This window comes from Pleurodeles waltl, chromosome 4_2, assembly GCF_031143425.1.
Source record: "Pleurodeles waltl isolate 20211129_DDA chromosome 4_2, aPleWal1.hap1.20221129, whole genome shotgun sequence".
Taxonomy (NCBI): Eukaryota; Metazoa; Chordata; class Amphibia; order Caudata; family Salamandridae; genus Pleurodeles; species Pleurodeles waltl.
The window spans coordinates 428753799-428771828 of record NC_090443.1 but is presented as its reverse complement, the minus strand read 5'-3'; the positions used below and the strand labels follow the sequence as shown (position 1 = coordinate 428771828).

Sequence of the window (18030 nt, the reverse complement as noted above, 5' to 3'; positions counted from 1 at the left end):
CAACCAGGATGGAATCAGAAGGGTGTGAGCAAAACCAGCCGAAGTCCACAGAAAAGAAGGCAGACTGTATTTTATGTCCGCACTATGTAGAATCCCAGACATGTATTACAGATGGTCCATCAGCCCTCCAAACATTTTCATTTAATCCACAGATTCTTTGTAGCAGAATGCTGTGATATGAGTTCATGGTTGTAATGAGGATGGTAATTAATCGCTAGTCTGGTGGAGGGAGATCTGCGCCCTAACTAAGCAGTACATTCCACCGATTGTGATAGAGACGACAGCACACTGGGAGACTGCCCGAGACAACCTGCTCAACACACACTGCCTATACCACTTGTGGGGTGAAGTATAAGGTGAACTTCGAGTGTTGATTTAAAAAGCCGTGCGTCCTATGCTGATAGCATACAGTTCAATGGTTCAAGGATGCTGATCCCTGCAACAGGCAGACGCTTCTTGAAGCTGTGGATCCCAGAAGAGAATCAACCTTTGGGCAGGCAGCAGCCCACGGAATTTGCCAGAGGACGCCTTGGTCCACAGTTCTACTTGAACACTGGCTGCACAGGCATCCGCCCGCTGTGTTACAGGCAATCTTCTGAATTATTTCCTTCCCATTCATGAAGCGTTTCCGTCTGCTGTTTTACCCACTTCACGCCTACTCTCTAACTCTCTCAAACTTCCTATGAGCTTCCTGCCTTAGTGCTGGGACAATGGATCACTTCGGGACACTCAGCGACAAAAAACAAGCCCGATGAAGTGCCTGGTGCATAAAGAAAAATCTGAGAATTAGAGACGGGGGCTTATTATCAACAAGGCACCACTGCCACTATATGGCCAAGATCCATGCCCATTCATAAAATGTGCCAAACGTGGGCACTTTCATTAACAGGAGTACTAGAGGTCTGGGTATATGGTGAACGAGACTCCTTCTCTGTGGTAGACAGAGTCCCCTTTTCAGACACCGAAAGGAAAAAAAAGTTTGGGGACCATGCATTAACAATCAGAACATTAGAGGATTGAGCTCACTGTGATCAAGTTGGGACCATAAATAAATTAGAGCAATCCATACTTGGTCACAAATGAGGAAAATGTGGGCCCTTCTGAAGATGAAATAAAGGCTTGGGAGCCCCTGGATGTGATCCACCGCCTCTTATCGAAGGACCCTTCGGCCCTGGCGGCCCTCACACGGAACAACGTGAGATTTTGAGGTGTTCAACTTACTGTAAATAAATCAAAGAGTTACCCCCAGAGAGCTAAATAAAATGGCACCAACTAGCAAAGAAGTCAAAGTAGGGTGTGATTGTTCTGAGATTTATCTTAAAGAGGTTTGCCTATGAAAGGTGTAGGAGGGATACGACTAGAACGATGCTGCAGCAGTGTGATGAGACTCCACTGATGCAGAAGCAATTTACATACGTCTTAGGTGGTGTGCACACAGCAGCTTCAAAGAATGTAGCACTTGTCTGTTTGGTTACACTCAATTTCCCTTAAACAAAGCACCAATAAGCGGAAGAGATCAAACCCCTAGTGTACTCTTGCTTCAATGCGCCTCATAAAATGGGGAAAACCTTTTTAACCAAGATATTCCTCCCTCAGAGTTATCACAGGGAAAAGAATCATATAGACGGATATTCTTTCCTACAATACACCACAAGCCACGGGGACGAGATACTCACACCTGACGTAAATTTCTCCTCATAAAACCTGCCTTGTTGGCCACTGTCTGGCTAACTCCACAACAATCCACCAAATCTCCACCCTCTGGCTTTTTGACCCCAGACCACTTCAAGATAAAGAATGTGTGGTGTTTCTAAACTTTTATCCCTGCACAGAACACTGCAGGCTAACTACTGTGAAGTAGGAATTCCAAAATGCATTTAACTAAACCCAGGGATGTCTGCTGGTTGGTGTGGAGCTCAGTGGTGGTGGAAGCCTCTTGGCTACATCAGATCATACATATGGTGCACAGGCAATAGGGTGTATGATCTGTGCAGGGGGTAGCTGCAGACCTTTCTAACGAAGTGACAGGTCTACTAGAGCAGCGGCCAATAATCCACCTCTCAAAGTCACTCCATCTTGAATAGCAGCACCTAAAGGTGCAATAACGAACCAAACTTGGACTAGTGCATTCATCCCATTCTTTTGCAGCACCCAACACTGCACAGCCCGATTACTGAGTTGCAAGTGTGTCACAATCGTCATCCGACTGCTCTTGCAGAAGGCGATGCTGCATATCTTTGACAAGTACAATGATCTGCAAGCACGCCGCCAACGCAGTTTCACCCGTCGGCAGCGCACACCCTCGACAACTACACAATGTTCCATAGTCACTTTTAGAGGAGCCAGAGCTGAGAATATTACCTTAGTCCTTCATAGGTGGTGCTTTCACAGTACCCATGCTGTACATCTGAGCTAATTAACGACAGAAATGCTACAACTGTGATTCCATTGCTACGCCAGCACTAAAAGATTTGCATCCCTAGTGAAGAGGAAGCAAGTTACAACTGTTCCCCTTTACTCTCTCAGTACCCAACGCTGCAGTATCTGAATTGTCAACAAATATTCTGCCACTGCTGGGCTGCTCTCACGGGAGCAATACTGTTCTCCCAGAACAACTACTGTTGTAGCACGGCAATTTTACAGCACTGAAAATGTTGTATTAAGACCTCGAAATTCAACCACAAACATTCCAAGTTTAAATCCCTTGACATCAAGGTGTCTTCTTAGATTACACTTACAGCTAAGCAGTCAGTGCATGGCAAACAATGAACACATAGTTGTGGTACACAAACCTATTCATAGTTTTCTCCTCGTATTTGTCTCTTGGAACTAAAAGATTTTACTCTCACTGGACATGCGCACTGCACACCTAAAAAAACATTACCACATTCTGCCTACTTGTATTCATACAAGGTGAACAGACATCCCTCTCACTAGTGACTTTCTTCCACCCCTTCCCCCCAATTTGAATCCCATTCTGCAAGCCTTCAGCCACATATTATCTTTAGTATGCCCTCGCTATACTGTCACAAAGCATAAACCTAGACCTTCAGTATGAAAGGTGTCCTTTCCACTCTCCAGAAGTGGAGAACGGAACTTACCTGGTAAACAGGCACATTCATAGGTGAGGTCGCCCGTCGGCCGGCAGGTGCCTCCGTTCATGCATTGTGATGGTGAACAGGGCACGTAAATGTTCTCACACAGCTGCCCGGTGTACCCACTCTCACACTGGCATTTGAAGGAGCCGGGGGTATTAATGCAAGTGCCACCATTTTGGCAGATATTGCGTGGGCGGCATTCATCCACATCATTGCGGCAATTCTTGCCCTGGTAACCTGGGGAACAGGTGCAATTGTATCGGCCATTCCAGTTTATACAGTGAGCACCATTGGCACATGGGTTGGTTGCGCACGCATCAACCAGGGAGCAGTCTTGTCCTGGAAAGGGAAAAAGGACACAAGATAAAAATCAGTCTACCAGAACACTATGTATAGATGCAAAAGAGACCAACTACATGGTGTACAGGTGGATGATGATAAAAAGGTAGCAATGTTGCACAAAAGACAAAACACAGTCTGCAAGGTTACCTAGCGTCATCCCATGCAGACCGCTCCCCCACACATCTCATCATGGTGGCCTTTCAACCACTCTTCATTTCTAAAATCCATCAGATCCCACCCATGTCTCTCCGTGACGTTCTCCTTGGTTCGCTGCAGAAGGCAGCCTCACCCATGTTCCTCCACGGAATCCTCACGTTGTTTTATTATTTAAATATCTTTGAAGGATGTACATTCGAAGGGTCCTGCAGTGTCCGTTTGTAACTTCTAGAAATGAGTCCATTGTCCCATTGTAAAACTATAACCGCGCAGAAAGGTATGTCCAGATATGTTCCCATGATGTGGACTACTTTACCTCCGGCTTGCCCGAACAGAAGACATTCGGATAGCGCTCGCCTTAGCGTTATTCAAAGCTGAAGATATTCTATTTGAGCTCGCGGTGATGGACTTTCCAAGCACGACAAAATGCGGCCTTTGACGAGTGTGGTTTGCTCTAAGGTCAAGACCGCATAAGAGGGGGTTGCTGGGGCGAGAGAGGGAAGGTAGCGCACAAACTGGTCCCTGTAGCCGCTGTTTAAGGTATTTCAATGCTCTCAGTCTTGCTATCGGAGCCTGTTAGGAGACACTGACTACCATCGAAAGGGGGAAGAACCAGAGGAGCGCTGTGGAGAGAACCACAAGTGGACGTAGCGAGTCTGTAGACAAGCCTAACATGGGAGCGACCACAGCTTAATTCAGAAAACTATGGAGGGGTCGGATGAGTCTGGATCACATGGTAAAATGCTTCTATGTTTGACACAGCTCGTAGTTTTGTGGGATGGCTGCAGTGCTCTTATCTAAAGCTGTGAGTTTTACAGGCGACAGAGGACTGATTTGAGAAGTGGAGTCCCCCAAACCCACCACATCATCTTTAGGCAGACTTGGCACGTCTGAGCAATGCTTAGATCAAGTGTCAAGACTAAAGGGTCGCTGCCATTTCTCAAGGCACTAATTGGTACCGCAGGTTTTGTACCTTTTTGAGTAGCAGAGAAAGTTAATCTTCGTTTCCTTTTGAACTTCTTGTGATGTTTGTGAGGGCTGCAGATCTGAGTGGAAAGAGAGGTTACAAGCACTAACAAAGAGATAGGGCCTGATTTAGATATTGGCGGAGCGGTTACTCTGCCCCACCCGTGACCTATCCGTCCACTGAAATCTAACTCTCACTGGATATAATGGGGATTTAGATTTTCGCGGACGGGATATCTGTCACCGTTGTGACTGAGTAATCCCTATGCCAATATCCACATCAGGCCCGCACTCTGAAGTATGCTTTTCTCACTGTCAGACAGGGAGTGATTGGATGATCCCGGGAAGAGCAAATCCTTCAGTGGAATGTGGTCTTGATCTGACCAATCACAAAAATAACCATTATTGATTACCTATAACCAGGACTGTGAAAGGCGCAGGGCTTGAATTGCAAATGAAAGGATTTAAACAGAAGGATCATCCTTACTGTTGGATTTGGCCAGTCATGAATAATTTCTAGGGCATAAAGAATCCGATCTGTAAATCTCTTAAAGGAAAGGCACATTAATTCCTTCACACAGCACCAAACAACGCACAATGTAGTGGTTTTGCAGTATGGCGCAGAGCCCTATGTAGACTCACTATGAACACCTCACGCATGACTGGCTTAGCAGAGGAAACATCCTTCAAGGTAAACAGCCAGGTTCACGGTTCAGTCCCTTCAAAGGCCAGACCACAAGAGCCACGGTAGGACAGGTGGCACAGGGAGCGTGCGTGAGCAAACACGGCTACGTAAATCGGACTGACAAGAGCCCCACGTGTTTGCTTTGCAGGATTGGCCACAAGACATTTAGGAAGCCCGCTGGCAGTCAAACGGTTATTGTTGGAAGTAGGAGCCTTAACCGTTCCCACGAGAGGCCTGCCAACTAGCGTAGCTCCTGGTGGGAACACCAACCAGCTCTACGCATGGCAGAAAGCATCACGTGACTAGGCCCCTCCCCTGGTGCCTACAGCTACTCCATATAAACACATCTCAGAGAAAAACTGCCCAAAACCCAGCTTACAGACCTTCCCCACAATGCACATCAACTACCTGCAGCCCAAAGGAAAAAAAAAAAAAAAAAAACACCTTTACCTGCTTGTTAACAAACGCACTCTTGGCAGGCCCGAGTGATGCACACAGCTGTTCAATAATTTATATAGGTATTTTAATGTGAGTTTTTACCATAATCATACCAAGCAAACTAATGCAGTACATTACTTGCACCATTACAATTATCCATTATGCAGATCCTATTACAGCTTTATAGAGAGAGCGACATCCCTGTCCATTCCCCTTAGATCCTTTGTACCAGCTGAACAACGACCAGGGTTCAAAAGCCACTGGTTTTCGGATATATCCCGCACAATTATTTTAAAGTGCCTATACTTTACCTTGTGGCTGCTCTGCAATGTGGAGATCAAGGTGATCACACAGAAAAAATCTGGAGTTAGGCGGGACTCTGGCAAGGTTCACAAACACTCTGCTCTGCACAAGGGGATCCAAGGCCCTGGAGTCCAAGTCCAAGAGTTCTTGCATATACCCAGCTCAGCCCCCCACCTTTGCCAAGGGAGGGGTGCTCTCTCCGAGCCCAGTGGTGATCATAGAGCTAACCATGAACTGTCTATGGCTGTCTGCAATACTTTTTAGGGTCGAGCCTGCGTTGCATGCGCTCGCGCATGCGTATCGCAGCGAGACGCTTTAGTTATTAGAAAAGGGCCCGGAGCCCTGTCGACGTCACGTCAGTGTGTTTGATTGGTAAGTGAGCTTGTCTAGTAAAATCTGCTTGCTTTCATTAGTGGAAGGCATGCACACGTCATGCCTTTTCCGGTGGTTAGCCCTCCTCGAGCAGAGACCAAGTACAGAAAGCATGCGAGGCTCGCTGTTTTCTGTCGGATCGTGGACTACTTTTTCTCTATTTTCCTAGCGCGATTTCGCTTGGCAGAAGTCGAGCGCTTACACATTTCACTTTTTTACGTACATAAAAGCACTTTTGCCGATAGATGAAGTCGGGTTAGGAGTTTACAAAGCGATCAGCTCTAACATGAGCAAACGCGAGACCCGTTGCATTGCAAATGCTTGTTATTACGTGTATACGGTGCAGCCTGCAGGCAGGAATAACTTTGCATCTTTATAGGTGGGCCTCTGCTTCTGCTGAAACTACCCGACTACTCCCTTCAGTGTGCCCCTATCAGAGCATTTGGTTCGGGCAGCAGGTCACTCACTACTTTAGGCGGCAGTCACATACTGGGCAAACCTGATTTTTCACTTAATTTGTTCCAATAGACATTTTTTCAATCTAGAGCACCTATTTACAGCGATGTATACTCCACCTCGCTTTCTCCCACACCAGAACTTTAAAAGAAAGGTTCCTCAGACGGAAGCATGCGCCCTGGATGAATCAACAGCCCTGCTGCAAAACAGTGCCATTTTCTGGGCAGTCGGATTTGTCTGCGACAGTGGTTTGCTTTTGGTAGACTACAGTTTATCAATTTTCATTTACTATACATTCGAGATCAATGCATGATTTTTCAAGGCATAGTTTCCTATGATTCCCAAACCAGTGGGAGATTCTGGCAGGGGTGAAGAACGCTCACTGCTGATTTAGTGTCCCCAACAGGATCGGAGGCCATCTGCCCTGGCATACAGACTAACTGAAAGATGTTGGCACACAACCTGCTTGCAGCCGAGTGCAACCGGCTCCCGCCGTTCCACGTGGCAGTATTCGTGGAAAGGGGTTTCAGCACACAGCATTCGGGTTTTCAGAGTACAAAAAGCGTTCAAAGAAGTACTGTCTACACCCACTTAAGCCAACATACCAGAGCCACATCACAGAACATCTGAGCATCTTGCTGTAAGAATTCTGTTGAACCGCTTACCTCGGAATCCCTTAGGACAGTCGCACATGAACTGCACGGTGCTGTCGATCACAGAGTTTGTACAGACCGCTCCGTTGCGGCAGGGTCCTTGGTGGCAGGGGTCTTGGAACTGGCATCGGTCACCAATCAGCCCTGGGCGGCACCTGGAAAGAAAACACAGATGTTTAGACGAGTCTGCCTTCCTATTTCAACTTCTTCTCGACCCTCCGGGGCGTAGGGGGGAGGGGGGCGCGGGGGGGGGGGGGGGGGAAATGGGACTAGAGAGGAGCAACACACATGCTTTTTGGGTGCGGGCCATACGTTCTTACTCTATATAGCCTGCTTACTTTATTTCCAGACTCCACAATATGCAGCAAAATTAAGAAGTTTGATGGGGATGATACACCTCACATCTGATGGACTGTCCTGGCACTCTACAGTCCAGGGAAGGTTTGCTTTATAATAGGAAGACGTTCCTAGTGAGTTTGTGACTGGCAAGGCCTCTTAATTCACACACCTCATACCACAAACTCTAAACATCTTCACAGAAGCCTCTTCTTCTCAGATTGATGGATCCCATAGAGCAGGAGTTTGTCAAATAACTCCCAAGAGAGGAAGCTGATGGCAATACTCTGCACATCTAAAGACCAAGTCTACTGTCGTGCCACACCTGGAACACTAAGCTGCCCAGATCTGGCCCAAGCTGACAGTCATCCTGAAACAGATCAAGCAATCACCAACTCTTTAAGCGCGAACCAAAAAAGAACCGTGCCCCTTCATTGAAGGTAATCTGGAGCTAGCCATTACTTCCTCTGGCCAATTGTACAGTAATTGAATAACGGTGAATAACAACGGGGTCTTACATTCAAATTGGAATGCATGCAAGGTGCACACCCTGTTGTGTCAATTGTTCCAACAAAACATTAATTGCACACTCTTATTTAAGAAGATATTTGGCCTGTTTCTGACACTGCGGAGGAACATACTTAAGTGAAGCACTGTCTGTATTACTGGATGTCTATTTAAGTCTGGTGGTTAAAAACGTAATATTCGAGTTCATCTCACCGGGCATCTCCCTAGCCTACACGACTGAATGGCCAATGTCTCCTGCCGCTCTGCGTGTAGAAAAGACTGAATATTTAACACAGTGCTTCTGATCGTGGTTCTTCAAGATGAAAGCTCATGCGCTATTCTGAAATATTTTAAATATGTATTGTTGTCATTCAGGGAGACTACCACAGTAAATAACCTAAATTCGTAAAATGCTGTTATATCTACATTGTTGCACGTGCATAATGCACACTGGTTGTTCACAAACTCGCACAAAGAGTAAGTACCAAGACCTATTCAAGCAGCTCTCCAGTCAGTGCTTTAAATGAAGAGGTGCTGACAGGAACGGTGCACATGCACTTTTATATTTTGAAAGAGTGCCAGCACTTCTCAGTAGCAATGCAATCCTTTTAATAGAAGTACATGGTCACTCCTTAGTAGCAAAGTTACTTTGGGATAGAGAAAACTAGTACTTCTACATTCTCCATTATGCTGTTACCCTACACAGTGAAACATAAGTTTTTGTTTGTATACAAGTCAAGACTAACCCTCAGGTGAGATGAACACTACATCCTAGGAATTGAAAACAAGTACATAACACCTCCTTAACCTGAAAATGCCACCCTGCATCTGTTCCACTGCTGGTGATCCCATCTGGTATTCATACAGCCAGCTTACGCCAAGGACCAATTTTGAACGATCCATCAAACTGCAATAGCCATTATGCTGAAGTTTTTCTTTTCACCCCCCAAAATTATTATGTGGCCTGGGTCTCAGGATTAACGGCAGTGTTAGCCATCAGACCAAACAACATATCAGACCTAGCCCAAAGTCATATCTACCCTTTCCACACATTTCTTTCAAAAGCAGGTGGCAGGTCAGGGAGCCTCCCCGCATCCTCGGCACTCCGCTCTTCATTTACAACGTGGTCATCTAGGTCCATCACTAGGGCGTCAGCAGAGAGCGCCCAGCACTAGACAAAAAAAATCCCACCAGTATGAACTGGTCTCAGAAATCAGCGCTGATCCGTTGGTTTCATCCATCATGGACGGGGACCGCCTCGTTTGCAACCACCTGAATAAAGACTGACCAAACAAGGGCGTACAGAAACATCGTCACCTCATATTTTGCAGATTACTTGATGAAAGTTGCCACTTTATAAGCAAGCTTGAACACGGATGAGGACATAGTTTATGTACAACACAGTGGTTGGCAGCTCATCAGATTTGTGGAATTCGCTCAGCACATGATTTCCAACTATTAATTTCAGAACAACTAAGGAATTGGATAATTTCTAGTTTGCTCAGTCACAAGATATCACAAAAACACCAAACACGTCCATTCTCCAAGAAGGAAAGTTCGAGTATCTACCTCCAGCGACTCCTATGCCTTCTGCTCATGCATAAAAACAAATCAACATGACACATACAGGAAGGAGCTGGGGTGTCCACGCAGAGCAAAGCATCCACTGCATCAAGGTAAAATGTTTCATCCAGCGGTATTTCAGCTATCTTTATTAGGGGGTCTTTTCTTCGCGGTTATCTGATTGTTTTACTTATTTAAAATTGTCCATACCTCTTTTTTTGGACGCCTTACTGAGCTTGCAAAGCATTTGCAAGCGGTCAAGTAATTATCACCTTTGCAGTGCATGTGAGCGCACTACATTTTTAAGACTGATGTTCACCAATGTACTAGTCTGAATGTTTGCACAGAAGTAAGGTGTGTCCACAGCATCATTGAAGGGCGTCCTACTTCTGTCGTCTCCAGACGGGTGGCTGGGACTAGGAAAGCTTGCGCCTAGCACCACTGCTGCATTTTGTTCCCACATGGCTCTATTAAAGCGATTAAAAACTACAGCGGTTTCTTGTTTGGAGGCATGCACTCGTACTGCGCGTTCATTCTCCCATTTAGCAGCTCCGTTGATAAACAGAGCCGTACTGAGCACCAGTGCCTAATTTGTAAATTAGGAGGTGCCGGTGCTCAAAGCCCTTCTCTTAAACACGAGGCTGCTGTAATTAAATCTGCAAGCACTTAATACTGAGGCAGCGTAATCCTGAAGCCATCTCGGGCCTCCCCAATCCATTTACGGCCACCCCTGCCCTTTCAGCTCATCCTGCAACTTTCTACTTTCTCCCTTCATGACGCTTTTTAGTTTTTCCTTCTTCCGTCTTTCTCCTGTGTCTTTTGCTCGCAGCAAATGCTTGAGGCAGAAGAATAAGCCCCGGCCCTCACAAATAAATGCCGGTGCTCAGCACCGGAAACAACAAGCACAAATTAAGCACTGCTGAGCACAAGGGCACGGAGATAGTAAATGTAAAAAGATGGAATGAAACTATCATTGCTTTTATGTCGAGTCTGGGCAGTAAAGACTACACACACCCGGGTGATAAGACGAGGCTGCCCCCTACAAAGACCTACGTACCGACAGTGGAGCAGGCGTCAACCCAGCCACTGCGCGAGCACGCACCCAACTCTGGGGCTGGCCCGACACCTGCCAAGATGACCTCGCGGGTGAGCGCGCGCTGTACAAACAGGGATGTGGAATTCCTATCGCCCGGGACACCTTGTTTGGGGTCAAGGGCTACAAGTTTTTATGTTTACTTTGTCCTTGGGACAAGTAGGCCCAACCCCCTGCAGCACAAACCCTTTGGCTGCCTGATTACAGAGAGTGGAACTCTCTGCAGTTGAGTTAATGTGTTTCCAAAAGATAATGCTGTTCGAACTTGTATTTATGGTTCATTATTTGAAAGTCTTCATTATTAGGGTGAGTGCTGTAAATAAATGTTTTAAGGTCACACTTCACTACTGACGTTGGTTCCAGTACAAAAAAAAAAAAAACGTGTATACACATGTTTGAAAAGTTTAGGCTATGAGGCTAAGTATAATGCTCCCAGAATGCTCTCTGATTATATGCAAATGAAGTGTCATTTAGTAAAATGTGTTGATGCATGCTAGTATTTCCCAAAAATATTTCTAATGGAAAATCAGTGTAACCATTCTCAACACGATTATGGGAAGCATGAAAATAAACAAACACTGACAAAGCCAACTGATCTGACATATTTTTATAAGTCTTTTAGTTTCATCAATGCGTGTCTTGTTTTGACATGGCTTTTGTAACACTTTATTGTTGTGGGAGCTACCAGGCCCTCAACATTGTAACAAACACTGGCAAACCCCCCCAAAAAAGTTTTTGAACTCTCTAAAAGCACACCAGCGGCATAACAAAGGCCCCGCAGCCGCCCTCCAGGGGGCCCCTTCAGCACAGCACCTGCCCAGAGTGAGTCTGGAGAGGGGGCTCCTCCATGTTCTTTACAAAGGGGCACCCTCCAGTTTAGTTATGTCACTGATTGCCACTGTAGTTCCTGACACTGAACAAAACTACTTTGTGTGGCAATATCCTCCTTGTGGAAGAGCAGAATGCGATCACTCACAGTAAAGCCGGCCGAAAGAGAGAGAAATAGAAGTTTAATAAAAACAAAATGTCTTTGTTAACACCAGACCTAATTAATGACCAAGACCCACATGTAGGTAGCTTTTTGCATGTCGCAAACAGCGACTTTCGCTGTTTGCGACATGCAAAAAGCACACTGCGATGCACAAACCCAGTTTTGCGATTCGGTAACCTGGTTACCGAATCGCAAAACGGGTTTGCGACTCGCAATTAGTAAGGGGTGTTCCCTTCCTAATTGCGACTCGCAGTGCAATGTAGGATTGTTTTGTGACCGCGAACGCGGGTGCAAACCAATCGCAGTTTGCACCCATTTCAAAAGGGTGCTAACACTTTCGCAAAAGGGAAGGGATCCACATGGGACCCCTTCCCCATTGTGAATGTCACTGTAAAAAAATTTTCAGAGCAGGCAGTGGTCCTGTGGACCACTGCCTGCTCTGAAAAAATGAAACGAAAACGTTTCATTTTTCATTTTTGTTATGCATCTCGTTTTCCTTTAAGGAAAACGGGCTGCATTACAAAAAAAAAAAACTGCTTTATTGAAAAGCAGTCACAGACATGGTGGTCTGCTGTCTCCAGCAGGCCACCATCCCTGTGAGGGCCGCCATTCGCGAGGGGGTCGCAAATTGCGACCCACCTCATGATTATTCATGAGGTGGGCATTTGCGAAGCCCTTGCGAATCACAGATGGTGTCAGGGACACCATCCTACATTCGGATTTGCGACTCGCAATTTGCAGGTCGCAAATCTGAACCTACCTACATGTGGCCCCAAATTCTTAAAGAAAGTCACAAAAGTGCACCCATGGTATATGTTGTACCCTATAAAATATTTGTGAACTGTATTTTAGCATGGGTAAATACGATGTGTAGATTTGCTCATGTAAAAATCTATTGAGCATTTGAAAGTTCATTTTCCCTCCAGCCACTTTCTTCCCAACCCTGGAAGAAGTTCTAATTCTGCCATTGTCAGGAGTAAATGTCCAACCTTTCTTATTATGGGAAAATATTAGAGAGAAGCTGGTAAAAATCTTTAAAAAAAACAGGTTAGTAGGTTTGCAGACTCAAAGGCATTCCAGCCCTAGAACTATTGCTTACTGCTTCCTCCAGCCCCAGTATGCAGATCTGCAGAAAGGTGGCAAAATAAGGAAATTGTTACAGTAGGGATTGAAACTGCAAGTATTTAAGCCCTACTATGGTAGTAGCCCTGGCATAATCAGAGAGGCTATTATCAGAGCACTTACATAATGAGATTGCTGCCATAATTTGTCGCCACACTACATGGCACCAAAGGGACAAGTAGATCTTTTTACAGGACAAGTAGATTTGAGAAGCAACCTGTCCACTGGACAAGTAGATATTTTAATAAATTCCACACCCCTGACAAATACATGTAACCAGTGCTATAAAGGGGCAGGTGCTGTCCGGTACTTCTTCAATATGAAAGGGAGAGAACCTGCTTCTCAGCACGGCCGACATACATTTAATTGGATAGTACCGGCACTTCTCAGTAGCAACCAGGTACTCTAAAGAGTGAGTGCCTGCACTTCCCGTGACAACATAACACGCGTGGTTAAGTACCCACCTGTGTGTTCACGCAGTGAGGGCCCGCACTTTCTGACGGGAGCGTGAAGTGCACCAGACATCACCATAGGAGCCGTGCGCGGTGAGAGTGGACTACAGTGGCTCGAGGTTGCAGACCTCTGACCCATTCACCTGCTCTAAAAGGCAGCCTCGGGCGCCATAACGCGCGGCCTATGGGTCCAACGTGAGGGCTCTACAGGGCCTCAACACAGGGACGAATTAGGGCCAGCTGAAGATTCCCGCCATCTCCTGAAATTTACGACCTGGTGAGGCAGCCTAACGCCGGGCACAGGCCCTCGTGCCAGCTCGTCCAGCTGGAGGGGGTGTTGCTGGACGGAATGCCACGAGGTGCCGCCCCCCACCCCCCGAGCACGTATGCTCTGCATGGCAGCAATGCTCGGAATGGGGCGGATTTCCTCACTGCAACAGCTGAAACAATCTGCGGATTAACGTTAAATCGGTGACACCGAAAGTGACAGGTGCAGCCGCCTGAGGTGAAGACACGGGCTAATTATCAATAGCGCGCGGGGCACGGACCTCTCGAAAGCTCCCCTCGGCCAGGAGTAGTTGTGGGGTAGAGAGGGGGTACACAAACTGGTACACCCCAGGAATCTGGCGGGAACAGTGTGTGCCTGCACAAAGCCGGACAGAGAAGGTGGGTGAGGTGCGACTGTAGGATCCAGAAGTGTGGGCCGGGGTGAGGGGGCGGGGGGGGGGGGGGGTGGAAACCCTATTCAACCACTAATGAAATGAGAAGAAGCATAAACCATACACGATACATTTTCAGGTATGTGGAAGGGCAAATCGGTGCCTGGAGCACCGTAAGGCCAGCCATCCAGAAGGAGGAGGGTCCAACCGGCCGTGCTTTGCCAGGGTTTATGCAGGCCCGAGAGGGCGGGCGAGAAAGGGCGGGCTTTCTGCACACTGCAGATGGGATCAGTTAAAGCAACTCGATTTAAGCCGCACAGATTGTTCACATCAAGCGCGGAGAGGGGAGCGGAGCTCCAGTTTCACTCTCTGAGGACAATGCAGTATGGTTTTCCCACACTGCAGACCCTCCTCCTAAAGATGCCGCCAAAACTAAACCAACATTCCCACAGGCTTCCGCTGCGACCACCTGACCAAATCCATCACCAATTCTGAATGGAGCGCACCAGGATTCACCAGATAGGTAAAAAAAAAAAGGGAGGGGGGGGGGGTAATCCCGACAAGGCCAGAAGACGTGTGCTAGGCCTCACAAGGTCAGGAGACGGGAGGGTCAAGTAAAGCCAGGAAAACGGGTGGGCCGAGCAAGCTCAGCTGGAATATATGTGACGGATAAGGATAGCCAGAAAAATGGATGGGCCATGCTAAGCCAGAAGGTAACATAATCCGAGCAAACTCAGCCGAAAAATAGGGGATCCGAGCAAGGCAGGCCAGCTAGAAACCAAATAGGAAGCTTAGCAGACGAGTGGGGCAGGCAAGGACAGGAGACAGGTGGATAGGGGTAAAATGGCTGAAACACAAGGGATGAGCAAGGCCTGGCGGTGGAAACTTGCGTCAAGCAATGCAGAAATGAATAGTTCAGGTAAGACGGACAGACAGGAGAGAGACCAAGAAAAGCCAGTAATTTGTGATGCCATAACATCAGGCACACACTAACTGGGGTCTGGGCACTGACTCGCATCCATGCTCTTGGATAGAAAGCTCCTTCCCCGAAAGACATATCTCGGCAACCCCATACGGTGGCGACACAGTATTCGAGCAGTCTGCCATCACACTCACACATCTTACCACCCACATTCAGTACATGTCCCTGGTGTAGAGTTCACAACAGCAATACACCTGCACAGACTGGGCAGCCATAGTTTGTAAACTTTTTTTTTTTTTTTTTTTACTATGTTGCAATGTCTCAGTTTTGCCATTTCTCAGTGCGGTCAATAACAGGTGTCATTACTATACCTAAATGTGTTTCAGTGCATCAACTTCCGAAAAATGAAATGACATATCAAGCCCAGTCAGGCTGAGACTTCGCCAGTGAGCACTTCACTCACTGTCCCATCTTACTACATCCAACACACTTCCATCCTCTGGACTTTAGGGCTCATTTAACAAATTACTTCAATCATTCCCAAAAACAACAAACCAGGGGCCAGATTTATCAAAGGGTTTTACCTATTCTGTGTCAATGGGAAAATGCTTTGGTACATATGGCCCCAGGTACTGTAATGTGATGGTGAAAGGGTATGGCTGTATGTGACTAATAGGAGGAAAGTTTTCATATGGGTCCATTCTCTGTACAACGAAGTGTTATGTACCACCAATTGCTATTTATATTGAAACCTAGTACGTCGCAAAAGCATGTATCGACCCTTCTACTTTAAGCTAGAGCTGGTACATGTTATGTTAAAGAGTACGGCTGTTTAGTCCAAACGGGAAAAAATTAATTAAAAATGATGGTTCTAAACTTCTAAAGTTACCCCATCCTGGTCCCAATTTATATTTCCCTCCTAGTGTTTTTTGTTTTAAGATGCCCTGAGTTTTTCTCTCTGGTTTAACAAACCTGAAACCGTCACATGGAGCAGAACGGATCCTCGGGACCAGAGTCGGGGGTTGTAGGGCGCCCTCCCACCATTTGTGGGAAGGGGATTCTGTGCCCCTTGCAGATAGGCCGAGAAGTACCACATTATGCCTCATCACCACAGCTTCTTGTAATTGTAAACACTGTAAGGATAGGACCTGGCCTTCGGAACTGCCCTCCCAATTGCTGCCTCCACTTTATTTTATGGAATTACACCAGAAAGGAAAGTTATATGATTGTATCTCTCATCTGAAGAACAAAGAACTTGACACAATCAACCTTTTTACTGTTTAAGAAACTTCAAATGTGAAGCAGGAAACAAAATGTGCATTAACAGCACGTTCAAAGTTTAAAAAACATAGGAACCACACTTTGTTAACTCACTAAAAGCAGTTTAAAAAAATGGAACTTACAAACTCCACATGGCTACTAAAATATATTCCCACATTCCGGCTATTCCAAGCTCAATTACACCTTTGATGTGTAGAAAACATACATGTCTTATAAAAAGACAAACCAAAATATGTTCTTTTCGTAGTTCTTTGTGATTATGTTAATTTGTTATTTCAGTAAACTAGGCCCCTTGACCTTTTAAATAAGGATATATAAGGGCATGGTATCACTTGTGACGTCAGTTCCCGCATCGTCATTGTTGATTTAAACATAATAACTAGTGCCACATTGTTTTCCTTTTGGACTTGTGCCCTGCTGATACTGGTTAATGCTTTAAACTAGTCACTGCAACGTAGCCCATCACTGTCAACATTTAAGAAAAGAACGACTGGAGAAAGACAGATTGGACAGTCTGAAAGATAGACCACCTTAATCCTCATCAGTTGCAAATATTTACCACCGAACCCACATACATTCTAACCTGCGGTGGGTCAGGACTTAAAACTTCATATGACGGGTAGATGGATAAATAGCCACCAACTGCTCTGAAACCAGGAAGACAGAGAAGACCACAGAACATGGCATGCGGTGACCCGTTCATTTGCTGCAAAGGTCCGCCCAGGTCAAGGGTGAAGTCCACAAATGGGCAATTATATACCATGCATCTTCTATTTGTTCTGTAAAAAACATACAATACCCACAAATATCCAATCAACAAGTCTGAGTTTTCGAACAAGTAGTCAATTAGAGAATTGCCCAGTATTTGCTCAGTTGAATAAGGCTAAACTGTGATGTTCGGTGTCTCGTAAAGCCAACAATTACAACACGTCTTGATACTGTAGCATGTTAAACAAAGGGTCAATTATAGCAGCTAGCAATTTTTAAATATATTTCCTCCCCTTCGTCTCCTGCTAGTATCTCCTACATGTACTTCAGGACAAAGCCATCCATCACATGGAGGTGAGTCCCGTTCCTTAAGGCAACTGTTGCCAAGGACAAGAAAGCATCTCTAAGATGCTAGATACAACAGCTGGCAAAGAAGGAGGCACTTACTGCAACCTCTCACCCATACTCCTTATATGATATAGAGGACTCTTTCTTCATGCCTTAAAGAGAAAGCAGCCACGGATTTCAAGCAAATACCACCTCACCATGGTAACCTCAAATTATGCAGGGACTCCAAAAGCCCACCAATCAAAGACTAAAGAATATTAGTTGTATGTCCCCATAAATCAGGGACTTCGAAATCCAAGTAGCACTATACAAAACTATGCCTACAAACAAAAGAATAACATCCAAGTATATCAAGCGAAAGGTCAGAGGCTTTAGAAACATACAGGAAAGACGTTAAAACAGGCCCTTGGTAATAAACAATGAACTAATGGTTTTATTGCAAGTTGTGTCAAAGCAGCTTATCACCACCAGTCAAACATACTTGGCTAAACCTGAAAGGGCTATGGGACTTGCAGACCAAGAGGGCACTGCCTACACCCGCCCTCACATGCCAGCACCAAAGGATTATCAGAGCATTCC

At 46.0% G+C, this 18030-nt stretch overlaps 1 protein-coding gene across 1 annotated transcript in view; it reads right to left on the bottom strand.

The window, feature by feature from the left end:
* Positions 1-18030, bottom strand: part of NOTCH3 (notch receptor 3) — a 190294-nt gene that overhangs the window by 109394 nt on the left and 62870 nt on the right. Inside the window, exons 3-4 of the mRNA XM_069231695.1 lie at positions 7482-7624; positions 3102-3437 (exon numbers count right to left, since the gene is read on the bottom strand). Coding sequence (XP_069087796.1) covers positions 3102-3437; positions 7482-7624 — 479 coding nt within the window. The remainder of the gene's footprint in view (positions 1-3101; positions 3438-7481; positions 7625-18030) is intronic.